Raw genomic sequence first — 20,387 nt, 5'->3', positions numbered from 1 at the left:
TTGCAAAACATTTGCAGATCAAGTCAGACAGGTCGGAATGGGACATGAAACAGATCTAGTGCCTAGATAGTATCCATATTCCAGCCATGGGCTACACACAAACACTTCTGCAGTATCATCAATTAGGACTCTATTGTCTTAAAGGATACCCCAACTGAAATGTGACATAATGAGATAGACATGTGTATGTACAGTGCCTAGCACACAGATAACTATGCTGTGTTCCTTTTTTTCTTACTCTGCCTGAAAGCGTTAAATATCAGGTATGTAAGTGGCTGACTCAGTCCTGACTCAGACAGGAAGTGACTACAGTGTGACCCTCACTGATAAGAAATTCCCCTTTTTTACCTCTTTCTTGCTCTCAGAGGCCATTTTCTGCTAGGAAAGAGTTTTATAGTTGGAATTTCTTATCAGTGAGGGTCACACTGTAGTCACTTCCTGTCTGAGTCAGGACTGAGTCAGCCACTTACATACCTGATATTTAACGCTTTTAGGCAGAGAAAGAAAAAAAGGAACAAAGTATAGTTATCTGTGTGCTAGGCACTGTACATACACATGTCTATCTCATTATGTCACATTTCAGTTGGGGTATCCTTTAAACACAAATCCGACCGTGTATATACTGGTTGGGCTGAAAGCCCCATGAGTAAAAAAAAAAAGAGTAGGGTAAAGAAGAAAGGGGAGAGGGGGAGGAGAGAAACAAAAGAAAGGAGGAGCATGCAAGAGAAGGGAGGGATAAGTGAGGGGTCAAGGTCTAAACTCCAGTCTCTGAGGAGGTGAGAGAATCAATTTAAAGGCACAACACTATTCTCTAGTTAGAGGTAGAGGTTATATAATGGCTGCATGGGTCCCAGACATCATGAAAGGTTGCAACCTTGTCTTCCAGTATTCCAGCCATCTGTTCCTGGACCATATAAGCCGACACTCTATTTTTCAGCTCCTCAAAGGAGACAAATTGAGTTCTCCAGGCACGTGCCACTGTTTGGGAGGCAGCCACAAAGATAAAATGGGCAAGAGTATTTTGGGATTTGATAAGCAATTCAAGTTTGCAATGCAGAAGAGCGGACCATGGGTCCTTGGTGATTTGTTTGCCAAAAAAGGTTTGGAGCATTCTGTATACCCAAGACCAAAATCTGGAAATCATAGGGCACGTCCAAAAGATATGAAGCATGTCCCCCTTGGACTGACGGCCTCAAACAGGAGCCCGATTCTGCCCCAGGAACATGGCAAAGCCTGGCAGGCACCCAGTACCACCTAAGCAATACTTTATAGGCTGATTCTACTAGTGCCAAATTCAAGGAGAGTTTAAGTACGGTACTCCAGATCTCCTCCCACTCCTCTTTGGTTTTAGCACCCCCAAGGTCAGACTCCCATCTGGAGACATATGCATGATGAAACAACAAGGGTGGCTCATTAAGCGAGGCATAGAGTTCTGAAATAACTCCTCTGGCAAAGGGTTCCAGCGCACCGAGTCTCTCAAATCTAGTTAAAATAATCGGATATTGTGTCTGCTGTGGGAAAAGAGATCTGTAGACCAATTCTGCACAGGGCTGCTCTAGCTACAATGGGGTCCCAGGGCAAAAGTAACCTGGGGCCCCCCGGCACTCACACCCTCACAGTAGTATGGTAGTCAGATGTGCTACTAACTAACCCTCCCCCCGTGCCTTCTCTTCCTGCAGCTTTACAGAGGCTGTTGTGACAGGCACACTCTTCCTCTGCTGAGTTCCTAGTGTTGGAAGTCCCATCTGTCTTCTTTGTAGTGTAGTTGCTTTGCACTTCCTGCTCCTCACAACAGGCACTAGCTCCCAAATGGAGAAGCAGGAAGTGCAGAGCACCAACATTAAAGAGAAGACAGACGGATCTTCGATGCCTGGAACTCGGAAAAAGGTAGGTATGTGTCTAGCACCACTGCCTCCGTAACGCGTGTGGGGGGGGGGGGAGATAGTTTAGTGAGGTGGTGGCCGACACTTGGAGGGGGGGAGGAGGCCCTCAGGATGCTGAGGCCCTGGGGTAATTGCCACCTTTGCCCATATGGTATCACCAGACCCGGCTCTGTATATAAAAAGGATTCTTACAAGCAGTGTTGCAGGCTTTCACCAGTTCATGCTTATACACAATTGCTTGATCAGTCACAGGTCTGCTAGGAGAGAAGCTAGGCAGCTGAGCAGAGTTTGTGTAATTCCGCCACGGATTTAGTTGGGCCCTGGGTGGTGCTGCTAGTAAATATATCGGTAATTTACATTACCAATATTTTACTACAGAGGCTGACCAGACACACAGCTCAGCTGTCTGGCACCTAGGGGCTGACCGGACACACAGCTCAGCTTACTGGCACTAAGAGGCTGACCAGACACACAGCTCAGCTGCCTGGCACCCAGAGGATGACCATCCACACAGCTCAGCTACCTGGCACTAAGTGGCTGACCAAATACACAGCTTAGCTGCCTTGCACCCAGAGACTGACCAGGCAGACAGCTCAGCTGCCTGGCACCCAGAGACTAGAGATGGCTTGAACCTCCGATTTTAGGTTCGCGAACCTCGAATGCGAACACGCGGAAAAAGTTTGCGAACTTTCGAACTGCCAAAGACTTCAATGGGCATGCGGATCTTCAAAACTACAAACATTAAGTCTAACACCTGTAGGGGGACATGGCGGAGTGGGCTACATGCCAAAAGTCCCGGAGAAAAATCCCGGATTTGACGCACAGCAGCGTTTTAAGGGCAGAAATCACATTGCATGCTAAATTGAAGGCCTAAAGTGCTTTAAAACCTCTTGCATGTGTATACATCAATCAGGTAGTGTAATTAGTGTACTGCTTCACTCTGACAGACCAAACTCTCTGTGTAACGCACCGCAAACAGCTGTTTGTGTAACGACGGCCGCGCTGGACTGCTGTGCATCATGGCGAAAGTGCAGGCGATATTGGTTTTCAAGCCCATATGGTCGCCGGGCTGAGGTAGCTCAATGACAGAACAACAGTGACTGTCCAGCTGATCGAATTTGGTCTGTCCCCACTCATATATACCCGGCGGACATTGCTTCATTGTGATACGCAAGCCCCTTCACCGCGGCAAGGTAACGATCACGAAGGGGAATTTATACATGTACATGCCTTTTATTTGAAAATTTAGGCAGCCATGCACACACACCAGAAAAAATTGTTATTGGTTTTGTTAGTGGCCGCTGCTACCTGGAGTCCTGGACCCTGTTGGTGGTGGCGGAGAAGGCAGTCAAGCGGCCTGCAGGCAGAGATGCTGTTTGGGGACTAACTCAGTCTTGGGTCAGGCAGTCACACAGCATGCAGGTAGAGATGCTGTGTGCGGGGACTGACTTAAAGAGGAACTGTAACATAAAAATATCCCCTGGGGGGTACTCACCTCGGGTGGGGGAAGCCTCCGGATCCTAATGAGGCTTCCCACGCCGTCCTCCATCCGTCAGGGGTCTCGCTGCAGCCCTCCGTGGAGTCCGGGCAGCGGTGACGTCATTATTTACCTTCCTGGCTCCTGCGCAGGCGCTCTGACGGCTTTCCATTCCGAACTACACGGAAATACCCGATCGCCGTCGGGTCCGCTCTACTGCGCAGGCGCAAGTCTCCTGCGCCTGCGCAGTAGAGCGGACCCGAATGAGATCGGGTATTTCCGTGTAGTTCGGAATGGAAAGCCGCCACAGCGCCCCCGCTGGAGCCAGCAAAGGTAAATATTGAAATGACAGTCGGCACAGTCGCCGGCTGTTCGGAGGGCTGCGGAGAGACCCCCGTGGGACAGAGGACGGCGTGGGAAGCCTCATTAGGATCCGGAGGCTTCCCCCACCCGAGGTGAGTACCCCCCAGGGGATGTTTTTAATGTTACAGAGTCTCTTTAATCTTCGGGTGGGCAGTAGCCCTCTGGGATCCATGCCTCATTCATTTTGATAAAGGTACTGAACACATTTTTGACCTAGGCGACTTCTCTTCTCAGTGACAATGCCTCCAGCTGCGCCGAAGGTCCTTTCTGACAGGACGATTGAGGCAGGGCAAGACAGAAGTTGAATGGCAAATTGTGACAGCTCTGGCCACAGGTCAAGCCTGCGCACCCAGTAGTCCAGGGGTTCATCGTTGCTCATAGTGTCTACATCCGCAGTTAGGGCCAGGTAGTCGGCTACCTGCTGGTCGAGGCGTTGGTGGAGGGTGGATCCGGAAGGGCTAAAGCGAGGAGTTGGACTAAAGAATGTCCGCATGTCCGACTTCACCATGAGATCACTGAAGCATCCCGTCCTTGCCTGCGTGGACATGCGAGAAGGATTATTGGCAGTGGTACCTTTATTCCGTTGTGCTGTGACATCACCCTTAAACGCACTGTACAGCATACTTGCCAGCTTGTTGTGCAAGTGCTGCATCCTTTCAACCTTCTGGTGAGTTGGTAACATCTCCACCACTTTGTGCTTATACCGAGGGTCTAGTAGTGTGGCCACAGAGTACAGGTCATTCCCCTTGAGTTTTTTTTTATACGGGGGCCCCTCAACAGGCTGGACAGCATGAAAGCCGCCATCTGCACAAATTTGCATGCAGACGTACTAACCATCTCTTGCTCTTCCTCAGTGATGTCAGGTAAATTCTCCTCCTTCCTCCAGCCACCAAGAATACCACGGGAAAGTTGAGCAGCACAAGCCCCCTGCGACGCCTGCTGCGGTTGTTCTTCCGCCGCCTCCTCCTCAAAAAATAAACACCTTCCTCCTCTGACTCCTCTTCCCCACATGCCTCTTCCTCCTCCTCCTCCTCCCCCCTCCTTTGTGCTGCCGCAGGTGTTGAGTTCTGCTGGTAATTGATCCTCTTCCTCCTGTTCCTGTTCACGCTCCTCCACAGCTTGATCCACCACTCTACGCACGGCACGCTCCAGGAAGAAAGCATATGGGATCAAGTCGCTGATGGCACCTTCACTGCGACTCACCATGTCTGTCACCTCCTCAAACGGCCGCATGAACCTGCAGGCATTTTGCATGAGTGTCCAGTACTTCGGCCAGAACATCCCCATCTCCCTAGAGTATGTCCTTTTACTGTAGTTGTAGAGATACTGGATGACGGCTTTCTCCTGTTGTAGCAGGCGGTCAAACATCAGGAGCGTTGAATTCCAGCGAGTCGGGCTGTCGCAAATCAAGCGCCTCACCGGCAAGTTGTTTCTCAGCTGAATATCGGCCATGCGTGCCATGGCCGTGTAAGACCGCCTGAAATGCCCACACACTTCCTGGACTGCTTCAGGACGTCCTGTAAGCCTGGGTACATACACACAAATCTCTGAATGATTAGATTCAGCACACGTGCCATGCAGGGTACATGTGCCAACTTTCCCAAATTCAAAGCAGAAATGAGATTGCTGCTGTTGTCAGACACCACGTTGCCGATCTCCAGTTGATGTGGGGTCAGACACTGATCCACCTGTTTGTTAAGAGCAGCCAGGAGAGCTGCTCCAGTGTGACTCTCCGCTTTGAGGCAAGACATGTCTAAGATGGCGAGACAACGTCATACCTGGCATGCAGCATAAGCTCTGTGGAGCCAGTAGAGTAGCACTGCCACTCAGCCGAGGAGGAGGAGGACAACAGCAAAGAGGATGGAGCAGGAGGAGGAGAGGAGGTGGCAGGAGGCCTGCTGGCAAGCCGTGGAGGTGTCACAACTAGGTCCGCTGCACAGCCACGTACACCCTGCTTGCCAGCGGTCACCGGGTTGATCCAATGGGCTGTGTAAGTAATGTACTTGCCCTGATCGTGGTTTGCAGACCAGACATCCGTGGTCAGATGGACCCTTGACCCAACGCTTTATGCCAGAGATGACACCACTTGCTTTTCAACTTCATGGTACATTTTGGGTATCGCCTTTTTTGAGAAATAATTGCGGCCTGGTATCTTCCACTGCGGTGTCCCAATGGCCACAAATTTTCGGAAGGCCTCAGAGTCCCCCAGCTGGTATGGTAACAGCTGGCGAGCTAACAGTTCCACCAAGCCAGCTGTCAGGCGCCGGGCAAGGGGATGACTGGCAGACATTGGCTTCTTCCGCTCAAAGATTTCCCTCATGGACACCTGGCTGCTGCTTTGGGTAGAGGAGCAGGAACCGCTCAAGCTGAGAGGCGAACTGGAGGAGGGTGGCTGTGATGGTGCAAGGGAGAAAGTGGCTAAAGATAATGCACCTGAAGGAGGAAGAGGAGAAGGAGGGTGGCTTTGCTTTTGTGTGCTGCTTTTCCTCAGGTGGTCTTCCCATTGCCGTTTGTGCTTTTTCTCCATGTGCCTTCGTAAGGCAGTTGTCCCTACGTGGGTGTTGGCCTTTCCACGGCTCAATTTTTGCTGGCAGAGAGTACAGATAGCATTGCTCTCATCTGAGGCAGACACACCGAAACATTTCCACACCGCTGAGCCCTGGGTAATGGCACTATGGTGGCGTCAGCAGCTGACGTTGAAGGGCATGTTGACTGGTTGTCCATAGGTGGCAATACATGGTGCCGGACACTGCCACCAGCTGTTTCTGACGATAAGCTCCCCCTGCTTCTTTCAGCAACTCGTCTCCTCCTACTCCTCTCTGACTCCCCCTCTGAATTGTCCCCCGGGTCATCTTGTCTAGTAGGATCCCACGTGGCATCCATGGCAGTATCATCATCATAATCATCCTCAAAAGCTTTGCTTGTATCAGATACCTCATAAACTGCACCAACAGCAGGTACTTAATCCTCCTCCTCCTCACACCTTACATCCATAGTGTTGCCTAACTCGGACATATGAGGTGGTGTAACTTGCTTAGCGCCTTCATCTTGTTGTAACAATAATAGCTGTGAATCAGTTAACCCCCCCCCCCCCCCCCCCAAATAACTGCTGCAACGTGTCAAATCTAGCGGATGTGGTGCTTGTAGTAGTGCTGGTGGCTGCGGAAGATGAGGTGTTCTGTGTTAAATAGTCAACTACATCCTGACAATCTTGGGAGGCACGTGCCATCTTCTGAGCACTGTGATCCTAATAGACATGTTTAAATCCAGACTGAAAACCCACCTGTTCAGTTTGGGATTTGCAGAAATATAACTTTTGTTGTGTGAATACTTCATCCTACTACCAATTACTGAATCTGAGAGAGCCTAAGCGCTTTGAGTCCTATGGGAGAAAAGCGCTATAGAAATGTTATTGTATTGTATTGTATTACTCTGGTCCAGGGCCGCACGAAATCACTTCAGCATGACCTCGAACAGACCTACCGGGTGGCCTGCCTCTTGGTCTGCCTCTGCCTGTTTTGTCCATATGGGGGGGGGGGGGGTGTCACACAGGTGCAGTTAACAGGTACGCACGGACTGGTATATAAATCAGCGTGCAGTGACACAGGTGCAGTGAACATGTATGCAGTGACTGGTATTACAAATGTGCAGCTGTCACCCACACAGATACCGTGAACAGGTATGCAGTGACTAGTATTACAAATGAGCAGCTGTCACACACACACAGATACCGTGAACAGGTATGCAGTGACTAGTATTACAAATGTGCAGCTGCCACACGCACAGGTACCGTGAACAGGTATGAATTTACTGGTATATAATATAACACTGAGTGTGGTCACACAGGTGCAGTGAACGGGTATGCAGTGACTAGTATTACAAATGTGCAGCTGTCACACACACAGGTACCGTGAACATTTATGCAGTGACTGCTATATAATATAACACTGCATGCTATCACGCAGGTGCACTGAACAGGTATGCAGTGACTGGAATCAATACAATGTGCAGCTGTCACACACACAGGTACCGTGAACAGGTATGCAGTGACTAGTATTACAAATGTGCAGCTGTCGCACTCACAGGTACCGTGGACAGGTATGCAGTGACTAGAATTACAAATGTGCAGTTATCACACACACAGGTACTGTGGACAGGTATGCAGTGACTAGTATTACAAATGTGCAGCTGTCACACACACATGTACCGTGAACAGGTATGCTCTGACTGCTATATAATATAACATTGTGTGCTGTCACGCAGGTGCACTGAACAGGTATGCAGTGACTGGTATCAATACAATGTGCAGCTGCCTGTCACACACACAGTTACCGTGAACAGGTATGCACAGTCAGCAGAGCCGGAACAAGGTCCTCCAGCACCCAAGGCTGAGACACCAAAGTGCGCCCCCGGCCCTCCAACCCCAGCCGTCACACACTGATTTCTATTAAACTAAGAGGCACCCCAGGGCCCCCAACACCTTAATCTCTAGTTATCTGGCTTGCAGTCACTTCCATGTATGTCCTTTTCTTATTTCTTTCTGCTTCAAACACAATTAGGAATGACAGCTGAATGAATTGTGTGCCCCCTCCTACACTGCGCCCTGAGGCTGGAGCCTCTCCAGCCTATGCCTCGGCCCGGCCCTGACAGTCAGACTGGTATTACAAATGTGCAGCTGTCACACACGTGCAGTGAAAAGGTCACTGAATGTACTGGAACTTGCACAGTATAGGAATTAGCAAGGGCCAGCTACGACTGACTGACAGGGCTGTATATGCAAGTGTCAGTGGGCCACACACACACACAAAAAATCACAAGAACAACATTTGCTCTCAAAAGAGCTGTTGTGGGGTGCTTTTTAGCAATAAGTATCAGCAAGGAGCAAGTTAACAAGCCTAACTTTAGCCTAACTAAGCTTTCCCTATGTCTCTGCAGCAAACTCTCCCTTCTCTAATTACTGCAGCCACACGAGTGAGGATAATGGCCGACGGGGGGGCGGGTCGAACTCTCCATAAAGTTTGCTTTTCAACACGAACGGAACCAGCGATGTTCACGTGAATAAGTTGGGGCCATTACTACCAGAGACTGATCAGACACACAGCTCAGCTGCCTGGCACCCAGAGACTGACCAGATACACAGCTCAGCGGCCTGGCACCCAGAGACTGACCAGATACAAAGCTCAGCTGCCTGGCACTACCCAGAGGCTGACCAGACACACAGTTCAGCTGCCTGGCACCCAGAGGCTGACCAGACACACAGCTAAGCTGCCAGGCACCCAGAGGCTGACCAGACACAAAGCTCAGTTGCCAGGCACCCAGAGGCTGACCAGATACACAGCTCAGCTGCCTGGCACTACCCAGAGGATGACCATCCACATGTGTAGTATAGGCAAGAATTTATGAGCCGGTTAACACTGACCATAAAAACGGTCCACTTAGTGGACGGACTGGATCCTAATGCATCCTATGTTAATAGAGATGGGACGAACAGTTTGCCTGGCCCTGTGCCAAAATGTTTGGCAACAAACAGTACCTGCGGCTACTTCTGGGTCAGCAAGGTCATTAAGTAATGTTCAGGTACTGGCCGCGGCCGGCAACACACGTCCTTGATCATGCGACGGGGGGCACTCTGCGCATGCGCACGCCATTGTCCTATGTAGTGGAACAGGGGCCAGGCACGCTGCTAAGTCTCATCGTTATTAATCAATCGGAACCGTTCACACTGCTCTGTTGGAACAGATCCATTCGGCTCATTCTGCTGAATGGACTTCAAGTTTGGGGAGGGACCGATTTTTCCAGATTGACGAATGCATCGTATTCACCACACGTTAATGGAACGGGCGGTCAAAAACTGATGCCCAATAAAAACTGGTCCTTTTCACGCTTTAGTTTTTACATGGATCCATTTTTGATCTGTGCAGTTTGAACCAGTCCTAAGGGGCAGGTTGTTGCATGGAGTGCAGGATTGGTGGATTCCACTTAATTATACTTTACTGAATTGGGTAGTTACTGCACTTTGACCAGCCCCAGCTATCACCACCAGCCAATGAATGCTGCACACAAAGCAGTTTCACAGCTTATAAACCTGCTACATGTCAGCTGCTTATTTAGAATGAGTCTTCGTTTTCAAACTTGACAGATATTGATGTGATTAGTTTTATTACCTCTGTAAAAGGCAAAGTAATGTTCTCCAAATTCTGAATAAACTGTAGTTGTGATAAATTACTAGTGAAAAGCACACTGGCATGTCATCTCATTGACGTTTGGACCTATTTCAGCACTGTTACTTGGCAATAACATCAGCACATCCGTTAGACTGTGCAAGTGAGGAGCATGATCTAATTGGCAAATATAGTATATTACTCACACATTTTATAAACATTGCTTTTATAGATTGTTTTTCCATTTATTTGCATGCGTAGGGCATTTGATTGTACACTAATGAATAATAGGAAGAGGGCCCAAATTTATCTCACGTGTTAACATACTGCGGATCACAGGCAATTAACATTTATTTTCCCGTCAGTAATAAAATATGAGAGCGAAAAAAATCAGTTTATATTTTACAGAGTATTATTCATCATTTAAAGTCATTTTAATCTGAAACACACATTTTACTACAGCGATTCCAAGTGAGATCTGAAAGTTTAGCTGGAGTAAGTTAAGTTAAAGTGAACCAGAGACGAAGCACCCTCATGTATTTTACCATATATATTAGTGGGAACATTAGAGAAAACACCTACCCTGCTCTCTGTTTCATTCTTCACTGCTCAGCCTGCTTGTTAGCAGCCCTGATAAAATAGGGGATTCAGCCCTGATAAAATCCCTGACTGAGCATTCAGTATGGCTTTGCTCAGGAATCATTATAGCTGAGTCATTATAGCAGAGCTAGAAGGGGCAGGCTTGGGCTTAAAAAGACATCAGAGAAGACAGACTCGGCTATAATGATTCCTGAGCAAAGTCAGACTGAATGCTCAGTCGGGAATTTTATCGGGGCTGATTAGAAGCAGGCTGAGCAGTGAAGGATGAAACAGAGAGCAGGGTAGGCGGTTTCTCTAATGTTCCCACTGATATATATGGTAAAATACTTGAAGGTGCTTAGTCTCTGGTCCACTTTAAAGCAATGTCACTATAGGGCGTTGTAACGTAATATGTTAAAAAGTACCGGTACTTGCACCTAGGAAGTTTTCCTGCCAATTCTGTACAGATTTACCAACATTGCAAGTTTTTTTTGCAGTTGGAGATAATGGTTCTCATGGTAATCTGCTTGAGTTTTCGAGTTCACTTTGTAACACTGTTCCGACTGATACCTTTCACTTATGCTCCTTTTCCCCAGGAGGCTGAGGGTAGTGAATTTACCACCTTTCAGCTGCTCCTGTGCATCAGCCGTATGGGCGTTGGAAAGACAATACAAACTGCAGCTAGTTTACTAACATGTACTCTCTCGTCTGCACCTTAGGCTTGCACAGATGATATTGGTACTTCAGAACAAATGGAGACTACCAGTTAAAGTCCTAACTTTAGTCATTAGTCCAATAAAGATGTCAAGGCAGAACCTGAAAGGTATTTATCCATGACTTATGAACTATTCTTATTTGTGAGTTAGAATTCAAACCTGTTAATCTGCGTACTTACGGCAGCCAATATTCCATGGATATTGATCTTATAGGGCATCCGGCTATCCTGCAGGCACTGGCACATTTGAGGGGTTAGTATTACAGGATAGGATAGGGTTCATGGGTCAAGGGGTTTAGCATTAATAAAACATAGTGGTGGTGGTGGGTATTATGGTTAGGCATCAGTAACGGAGTTAACCTTACTATAATGGGTTACAATACAATGGCGTAAGGGATTTTAAGTAAGAATAGCAAATCCACAGGAAACTGTGCTGAAAACCTAGACAAAACTATAATTTAAAGTTGCTAGTAGAATATTGGTAGCAGTAAATTACCAGTATTCTAACGAATCAGCATCATATGCCACCCAAATAAACACTGGCCTCAAATGTACTGTACGTATCAGAATTAGTTTGCTGGCAAAAACTGCTTATTGCAAGTGTTGCCGTTAAACTTCAGTAACTGAGTTCCAGGGAGCAGTAACTTATTCTCAAGAGTGGGGTGTTAGATAACTGTGTGCCTTTAAAAAAAAAAAAAAAAAAAAAGTATGATAAACTGTTATATGTTTACACTTTGCCAAATGTTACATTGTGACATTTTACAAATGGCTTGGGAGCGCATATGGCAGATTCTATGCTACAGTTGCGGCTCCCCAACTCTGATGTGGCGTAGAATCTACTTTGATGGATCCCATTCCCAAGCTTATTGGTTGCATGCACTGCCACTGATTTGGCTGCCATGTGACCGCTGACCATCTTTTCTATCAGTAAGGAGCAAATTTCATTGGCTCCTTAAAGAGACACTGAAGCGAAAAAAAAAATATGATGAATTGGTTGTGTACTATGAATAATTACTAGAAGATTAGTAGCAAGGAAAATATTCTCATACTTTTATTTTCAGGTATGTTTTTTCTAACATTGCATTAACATTGCATTTCAGGTAATGTTTTTTCTAACATTGCATTATTCGCTGTAGCTGTACTACACATACAAATCATAATATCATAATTTTTTTTCCGCTTCAGTGTCTCTTTAACAGTTGATCACTGTGAGCCAATTACAGTGATCACAAATTTTTTCTAACATTGCATTATTCTATAATATGTGCAGATTACACAACACTCAGCATTCAAAATGAGTCTTTCAGAGCAGTCTGTGAAGTAATGACCTCTCCTCTAGCAGAGGAAAAGTAAATAGTCCAGGAACAGTTGAGATAATAAAAGTCAGATAACAGCCCTCTCCACGACTAACTTAGTCGGAGAGCTTAATGGCTTGTTTGCATAGTGATAACAACTGGAGTTTCTCAACTCTTCCTGTACTGGAAACAATTAGACTGATGTATCTGATCTTAATCTTTTATTTCTTAGCTGTACTACACATACAAATCATAATATCATATTTTTTTTTTCGCTTCAGTGTCTCTTTAACAGTTGATCACTGTGAGTCAATTACAGTGATCACAAATGAAAGAATGAAAAAAAGGCTGTAGTCCTTAAGGGGCCAGAGCTTGCTGCTCCTAAATGAGTTAAAGAATGCCCGACCCGAAGTTCGAGTACGCAGGAGTAGATAATTAGCTAAAGAGAGGGAAGCATCAGGATCCTATTGAGGCTTCCTTCCCTGCTATGTTGACCCCCGTTGCTGAGCATTGTCGCTAATCCTAACGGGACTGCGCAACTCTTCCTGCTCCAGCGTGGCCGTGCAATAATAGCCGACCCAGCTCACCCGTGCATGCGTAGTAAGCGCTACTGCGCATGCATGGGCGGGGCTCGCGTGGCTACTGTGCAGACTTGCTTACGCAAGAAGAGCGCCCCGGTGTGAAGGGGGCGCTGCGCAGCGGGGAGCTTTACAGCAGCCGGGAAGCCTTGATAGGATCCTGAAGCTTCCCCCTTTTAAGTATCTATCTCGTTTTAATCATAAGCTTTGGCTTGGGATCACTTTAAAGCAAACCTGAACTAAAGGATAAAAATCTAAATCAACATACACACATCATACTTACTTTCTGCTTAGTCTACTTCTTTCTCCACTCCCACCTCCTGTTTGTCTACTGTGATCGATGGAATTCTCCATCCTCCATTTTAAAAATGGCCATGACCCTATAACAGTTTCCCGTTTGGTACTCCATTAACCTCTTATATGGCCCACTTGAGCTATAGGGAAACATGAACATTACCTTGCACATCAGCTGTCTTTTCAGTTATAACTGACAGCAACTGTAGTGGAAAAAGGCCCTAAGGCTTTCACCTTTAGAGAGACAAGTCTGACTAGATCTCATCAGAATCGGAAGGAGTCATTGTTAGAAGAAAATAGAGAACTTCTGAGAGGAACTCATGGCGAGATACGTATGTAATCATTTGCAGGTTCATCATGTGTTTGTTTTAAATAATTTTACTCTGTTCAGGTTCTGTTTAATTATCAGACTTTGTTCAGTTTAAAAAATGTTTAACAATCTGAGAATTATGAGAAAGGGCAAATTCTTTAGTGCATCACTATAATTCTGTCTAGGGGAGCTTCATATGCCTCATGTACCACACTGTTTTCTGTGCCTCATTTCAGTGTAAGTTTCAATGATTCAATCTGCAGCAGCCATAAAACAGAAAATATGCATTACGTTATTGAAGAGCCACATGTAAGTGCTGGCAGGGTGTCATGATTACTTAGTCACAGACCCTGCTCTTCCCCCTCCCTGTCTCTGCCCCAGGCGCGATTGGGGAGTACCCTGTTAACAGGGTCTGCTCCACATTATCTGCACTAACTACTTAAGTGCTGGAATGGCTTAGGGATCTCTGCAGTAAGCACAAAAATCATTAGAATTCAGCAGAACCTGGGGGTTAAACTTGAGGTGGAACAAGGGATCCAGGTTGAACCATTCATTGGATAATGAGGAACAATTTACATTTTGGCAGTTTATATCCTAGTACCTTATAACAATCTATCTGCATGTTTGTGCAATGATGTGACTGGGATGAAGTACGAAGGGCTGAATCAAAGTGAGACCAGGCATACATAAAGCACTTTATAGTTTTTGGACATGCTGAGGAATGGAGTGAGCAATGGTCTGTAGTTGTAAATAGAAGTAACAGTTAAATTGTGGGTTCTCATTGTTCTCTCTCTGTTTCTAAAGGCATTAAAATTACAGAACTTTTTGACATTACCCCCCCTCTGAAGGTAAACAGATGACCGCATGACACATTGCAAAGTCTAATGATACTTTGTTCCAATTCTAATCAAGAAGCAAAAACCAAGTGCGTTTGTCAGTTCTGGCTTTGGCTGCTGTTTCTTCCTTCTTATTTCTAATGTACCATGACTTGCAGCTGGACATATTTTAGATGCATTGACACTGGCACTCACCCAGGAGGTGATGTCAATGGCATAAGTGTGGCAACGAGGCCTCAAATGTACTAATTTTGATAGTGAATAGTTCAACGGTCATTCACGAATCAGCCAAGCAGACCAAAATGTTTCAGTTTTCGGCAGGCCCCAAATCTGAACTCCACTGAATTCACTGGGGAAAACAATCTGTTGATGTGTTCAGTTTCTTTGAGGCCATGATGTGGAAATCCAACACATCTCTGGGGAGCATACAGTATTGCGGTTTAAAACAAAAATTGGGGTGGGGGAGGAAATGCATAGTAGTGTCCCCCACTACTATGCATTTCCTTCCCCACTCCAATCTTATAATTTTACCTGGCTCTCCCTGGGCCAGGTCAAATGTCTTCAAGCACAGCATGGGAAACATACAAATCCTTTACCTTAAACCTTTCAGAGCCTTTCTGATGCTTCAACTTTCATAAAGGCCTGTACACATGCCTGACCACCAACCCACAAGCAATCTGCCCAGCTGATCGTCCCTTTCCATCGTCTAGAGGTGTGTGCACACCTTTGGGCATGTTTCACACAGGCTGCTGCAGGTGTTACATTCACCACCTGTCAGCTACTTCTGTGGACATGCCAGACAGCTCCAGGCTTGACTTCTAGAGAGGTGTCTGTCCCCTGGAGGCAAGCATGAGCATGGTAACCACTGCATACAGACAAGACATGAGGTGGCTTCTTCCTGCCATGTAACCTCTCTGCCAAGGGCATAGCAATAGCCATAACAGCTTCTCTGGGGCCCTGGAGCAGAGGGGGCCTAGGTGGTACTTGATGTATTCGCCATTAACTTTCTTGTGTTCCTCCACCCTATGATTTTGTGTAAGTGCCCATGGACTATATGCAGTTTAGATCACATGAGAATTTAAATTGCCCAATTAACTCATATCCATAGGGTAGGAACATGTGGCATTGCTCAAGAATGACCCAATGAAAGTTTTTCTATGGGGTCCCATAATCTCTAGGTATGCCTCTGCTCTCTGCTTTAGGCTGTGGCCACAAAACTCATCACTTTTGGTGACTGTTAGAGCCCTTGCCAGGGCCTATCCTTGATTGGCTGCTACTCGGGGACACTGGGGGCCCATCAAAGAAATTTCAACCTGGGGCCCACACATCCCATGGTTGCGGTGAAAAAATGGCGTGACGATGCACCGGAAGGTGGGCGTGGTCATGATGTATTATGGACAGGGCCAAATGTACATGATCTTAGCAGCATTGTAATTCAGAGACACTGCTGCCCAGCAAAACTTTTGCATAGAGTCCCCTCCTTCAATATAAAGTAATGTCCTACTTTGCAGAGGTTGCGACCGCAGAGGTTGCAGAGGTTGCGACCGCATCGGGGCCCTTGGGCCAAAGGGGCCCCGAAGGGCCCTCCCTCAACTACAGTATTACCTCTCTATTGGTCCTGTGCTCATAATAATCACTTCTATAGATACTTTGAACAGTGGTAATCATTAACAAGCTATTTCCCATCCCCTTCTTGCACCTCTGACAGTGTAGTTGCCATTGGCAGGTTTTGGTGCGTCGTATCAATTGTTATGTATAGAGTGCTTGGGGGGCCCCATTGTAAAATTTGCATCGAGGCCTACAGCTCCTTAGCTACGCCACTGCTCTCAGCATGAGTGATTACAGCACTGAGAAGAGATTTTTTGTGCTGCAGGCAGTAATTGGAGCTCTGTCAGACAAGGAGGGGGGGGGGGCCACCAGAGACCTGGAGGCGGGGCCCACCGAAAAACTGTACTACTGTGGCCCAGTCCGACCCTGCTGCTACTTCCTTGATAAAGGTTTTCCCCATGGCGTCAAAACATTTAAATTTTTAAATCCGTTTTCATAAAAAATATTACTAGAGTGCTTGCTAGTCAACTACTGCGTGTCACATGCTGGCGTGTGTGGATACAAACGCTGCCCTGATGCTGTATTAAATTCAGGGCTGTGGAGTTGATACATCCACCGACTCAGACTCCTCGACTCCAACTCCTCTAATTTGCATATTACAATCTAGTTAATTGAAAGTATGTAACATGAAGTGCATCTCTTAACTGCCAATGCTTAGGAATTTTAAAAGACAACTGAAGTGAGAGCAATATGGAGGCTGCCATATTTATTCCCTTTTAAGCAATACCAGTTACTTGGATATCTGGCGGATCTTCTGCCTCTAATACTTTTAGTCATAGACTAAAATTAGTCCTTGGTAAGAGTACTTGTAGAAGGTACAGACACGAACAAAGAACATCTATCAGGCCCTAAGCAATGTAACTGTGGGTACCTGTAAGAGAGATGTCCAGGTACTCTGCAGGAGAATCAGGCGATTCTTCCTCTATTACACATTCTTCAGGTACAATCTGAACCAGGTTTATGGGTGATGGACAACACCTCTGTGTTCAATGTGCACAACATTCTCAGTGGATTCCCTGCAGCTCTGTGGGGAGTGCATATGTAGAGTATAGTACTACTGTGTAACAAAATAAACCTGAGACAGATGAAATTAAAGTGAACCGAGCACCTTTTTTTATCACTCAGGACATTTCTATAGCACATGAAAAATGCATGCCGACAATCTGTTTCATTATTAAAATAAACTTTCATTTTACCTTGTATTTTACATTCAAAGTAGTTTTAGTAGCCTGTTCCAGCAGGCCTGCCTGACTGTCCCCATCCTCAGAGCTTTCAGGAAACTAATTGTTTTATTGAGCTAATTACCAAGAGGTAAACAATTCCTTTTCATCAGCATAGGGGTGAGTAATTAGGACTGTTTCTTCAAAGCCATTGTGTGTGTCAATGTGTCAAGATAGCATCTCTGACTTCTGTAAATAAGGAATGTGAGAAGAGGAGGGGGGAACATGGCAGCTTTTATGCCAGGAGAGATTCCAGTGAAAGAGAATGTGCTCAGTTTACACATACCTGGGGCTTCCTCCAGCCCCCTTCAGGCTACTCAGTCCCTCACTGTCCTGCTCAGCCACCTGGATCTTCTGCTATGGGTCCAGGTACTTGAGCCAGTTGGGCATAGTGCGCATGCACACACTCCGCCACCGGGAGCATACTACACCTGCGCAGCACTATTGCGCAGGTGCAGAATGCTGGCTGTGGGAGCGGCACACGGACAGACTGCGCTGAATTACCGGGACTAATAGCAGAAGTTCCAGGTGGCAGAGGAGGACAGAGAGGGACTGATTATCCTGAAGGAGGCTGGAGGAAGCCCCAGGTATGTATAAAAATGTTCTTTTCATCTGTCTCAACTACCCTTTAATTCGTAGTCATCAAACCAAATTTTAACAACATATCAAATTATTTGATTTCATGAGCAAAGGGAGTGCATAAATTTGCATAAACCAGCATCAGCGCAGAATTATTTCCATCTCATTCACCATCTCAGTGACACAGCTACACATCAGGCTTAATTCTTGCAGCATATATGTTCTTTTGTATATGATTCCTGTGTACACATCATATACTGTATACAGTCACAATCAGATATGTATATCTGACTCAGGGCCGTGCAGAGAATCCTTAAGGGGGTGGTGCTCAAATTTGAAAAAGGGGCCCTAATCGATCAGTAATGCTAAATTGTACATGTAATACCCCTTCTCCAGAAAGCATTAGGCAGTCTGGGGGAGGGAGAGGTCACTGTGGGTGCTAGGTGAAGGGAGAAGTCACTGTGGGTGCTGGGGGTGGGAGAAGTCACTGTGAAGGCTAGTTGGAGGCAGGGCCGGATTTCTGGGAAGGCCACCAAGGTCAAGGCCTAGGGCGATAAAAATCAGCAGGGCGCTGGACTTTGAGAGATAAGAGGTCACATGTCAAAGTAAATCATCTCCCCTGCTTTGCTCTGGTCTGCCTGAATTCCATAGATCCCTGCATCTCTCTCACTTGTGTAGAGTGTGTTTGAGGACAGTCAGTATGTGTTATCACCTGATGATTATGTCGTATGTATGATGGTGGGGACATACAAGCTGCTGGGAGAAATGTCAGCCTGGGTTTAGTAGCAGAACTCTTGAGTTCTGTAAGTTTTTTTCATGCACAAATTCAGAATCACAAACAGGAATCTTCACCCTCCGCTGTCAGATTTATTACTGGTCTGGTCAGCTCTTAAAGACCTGTGACCTGTTAAATTTATGGTTTGTTTGTTTTTTCCTAGGGAATGACCACAGCATTCTCTGTGCTACAGTTTAACTCTTTCCTGACTCATTTTAGAAGAGCATTGTACTTTGCTAGCTAGCTATCAGTGAAACAGGATGGCAATTATATTATATTTATTTATATTTGCAAAACAAACTATGTATCTCCTTCTGATGCTGAATGTATATATAGTTGTGTGCTTTAACATCTTGTTAGTATAAAGTCTACAAACATATACAAAGTCTGAAGAAGCCAAAGGCTCACTTTTTTATTTACAGTTAGCTAATAAATGTTATCATTCTGTTTTAATAACTTCAAAACTTCCTACTGACTCATCTGTCCTTCCTTGCCTTGCCCTAAGTACTATATTGTCACTGTTTAAAGCACATCTATGTCAGCAAGTGTAGTTTTAGATCTTCTACTCACATGTTCTCTGTTTTGGATGAGCTTCTTTCAATAGCGCTGCCCTGTCACCTGTTTGTGGCTCTGACTGTCTGTAGCCAGTCACACAGAGGACAAAGAAGCAACACATGCTCTGGCTACTCGTGCTCCTTGCAATTTCGCACTCAGATGTGCACAGCAGCCGTGGCCGGGAATGCTTTGGGCATGCACTGCTTTTTTGCCAAATGAGGGACAGAGCAGCAAAATGGAGGGGCGCTCATTCAAACCAGTTATTGCTACTCAGAGGGTTTGAGAGAATTTGATGGGGGGGGGGGGGGGGGGGGGCGGTTGGTGTCAGCTGGCCTAGGGCACTTGGAAGTACAAATCCGGCCCTGGTTGGAGGGAGAGGTCACTGTGGATGCTGGGGGAGGGAGAGGTCACTGGATGCTAGGTGGACAGAGAGGTCACTGTTGGTGCTGGGGGAAGGGGAGGTCACTGTGGATGCTGGGGGAGGGAGAGGTCACTGTGGATGCTGGGGGAGGGAGAGGTCACTGTGGATGCTGGGGGAGGGAGAGGTCACTGTGGATGCTGGGGGAGGGAGAGGTCACTGTGGATGCTGGGGGAGGGAGAGATAACTGTGGATGCTGGGGGAGGGAGAGGTCACTGTAGATGCTGGGGGAGGGAGAGGTCACTGGATGCTAGGTGGACAGAGAGGTCACTGTTGGTGCTGGGGGAAGGGGAGGTGACTGTGGGTGCTAGGTGGAGGGAGAGGTCACTGTGGGTGCTGGGGGAGGGAGAAGTCATTGTGGGTGCTAGGTGGAGGGAGAGGTAACTGTGGGTGCTGGGCTAACGGCTGCGTGAAAGCAATCCAAGCAGATGCGGCTGGAGGAAGCCCCAGGTATGTATAAAACTTTTTCTTTTAATTAGCTCTGGTTTCCTTTAAAGGGACTGCGAGCTGTAACTAGAATCAAAATCTGAACTTACCTGGGGCTTTCTCCAACCCACCATAGGTCGGGAGGTCCCTCGGTGTCCATCTGGCTCTTCTCCTAGGCCTTGGTCAGAAATGGCTCCCTGGCAGCTCCCGGCGACACTGGCCCCGAGTGTCGGGCTCCTTCTTCCTTAAAGGTGACGTCAGTCATGATGCTGGCCAGCGTAACAGTACTGCGCATGCACGGTTTAATCGTGCATG

The 20,387-nt window shown here is 46.8% G+C and overlaps 1 protein-coding gene across 4 annotated transcripts in view; it reads left to right on the top strand.

The window, feature by feature from the left end:
- The window catches only part of NEURL1B (neuralized E3 ubiquitin protein ligase 1B), a 561,907-nt gene that overhangs the window by 298,801 nt on the left and 242,719 nt on the right, over positions 1–20,387 (top strand). For 2 of the 4 annotated variants that reach the window (XM_068277158.1, XM_068277159.1), the window contains exon 3: positions 11,183–11,286. The exons of the other annotated variants lie outside the window; for them this stretch is intronic. In XM_068277158.1, the coding sequence (XP_068133259.1) occupies positions 11,183–11,286 (104 nt within the window). The remainder of the gene's footprint in view (positions 1–11,182; positions 11,287–20,387) is intronic. 4 annotated transcript variants of the gene reach the window in all.

This window comes from Hyperolius riggenbachi, chromosome 3 (assembly GCF_040937935.1).
Source record: "Hyperolius riggenbachi isolate aHypRig1 chromosome 3, aHypRig1.pri, whole genome shotgun sequence".
NCBI classification, from domain to species: domain Eukaryota; kingdom Metazoa; phylum Chordata; class Amphibia; order Anura; family Hyperoliidae; genus Hyperolius; species Hyperolius riggenbachi.
Note: the sequence above shows the minus strand (reverse complement) of the source record. Positions and strands in the feature narration are given on the sequence as shown.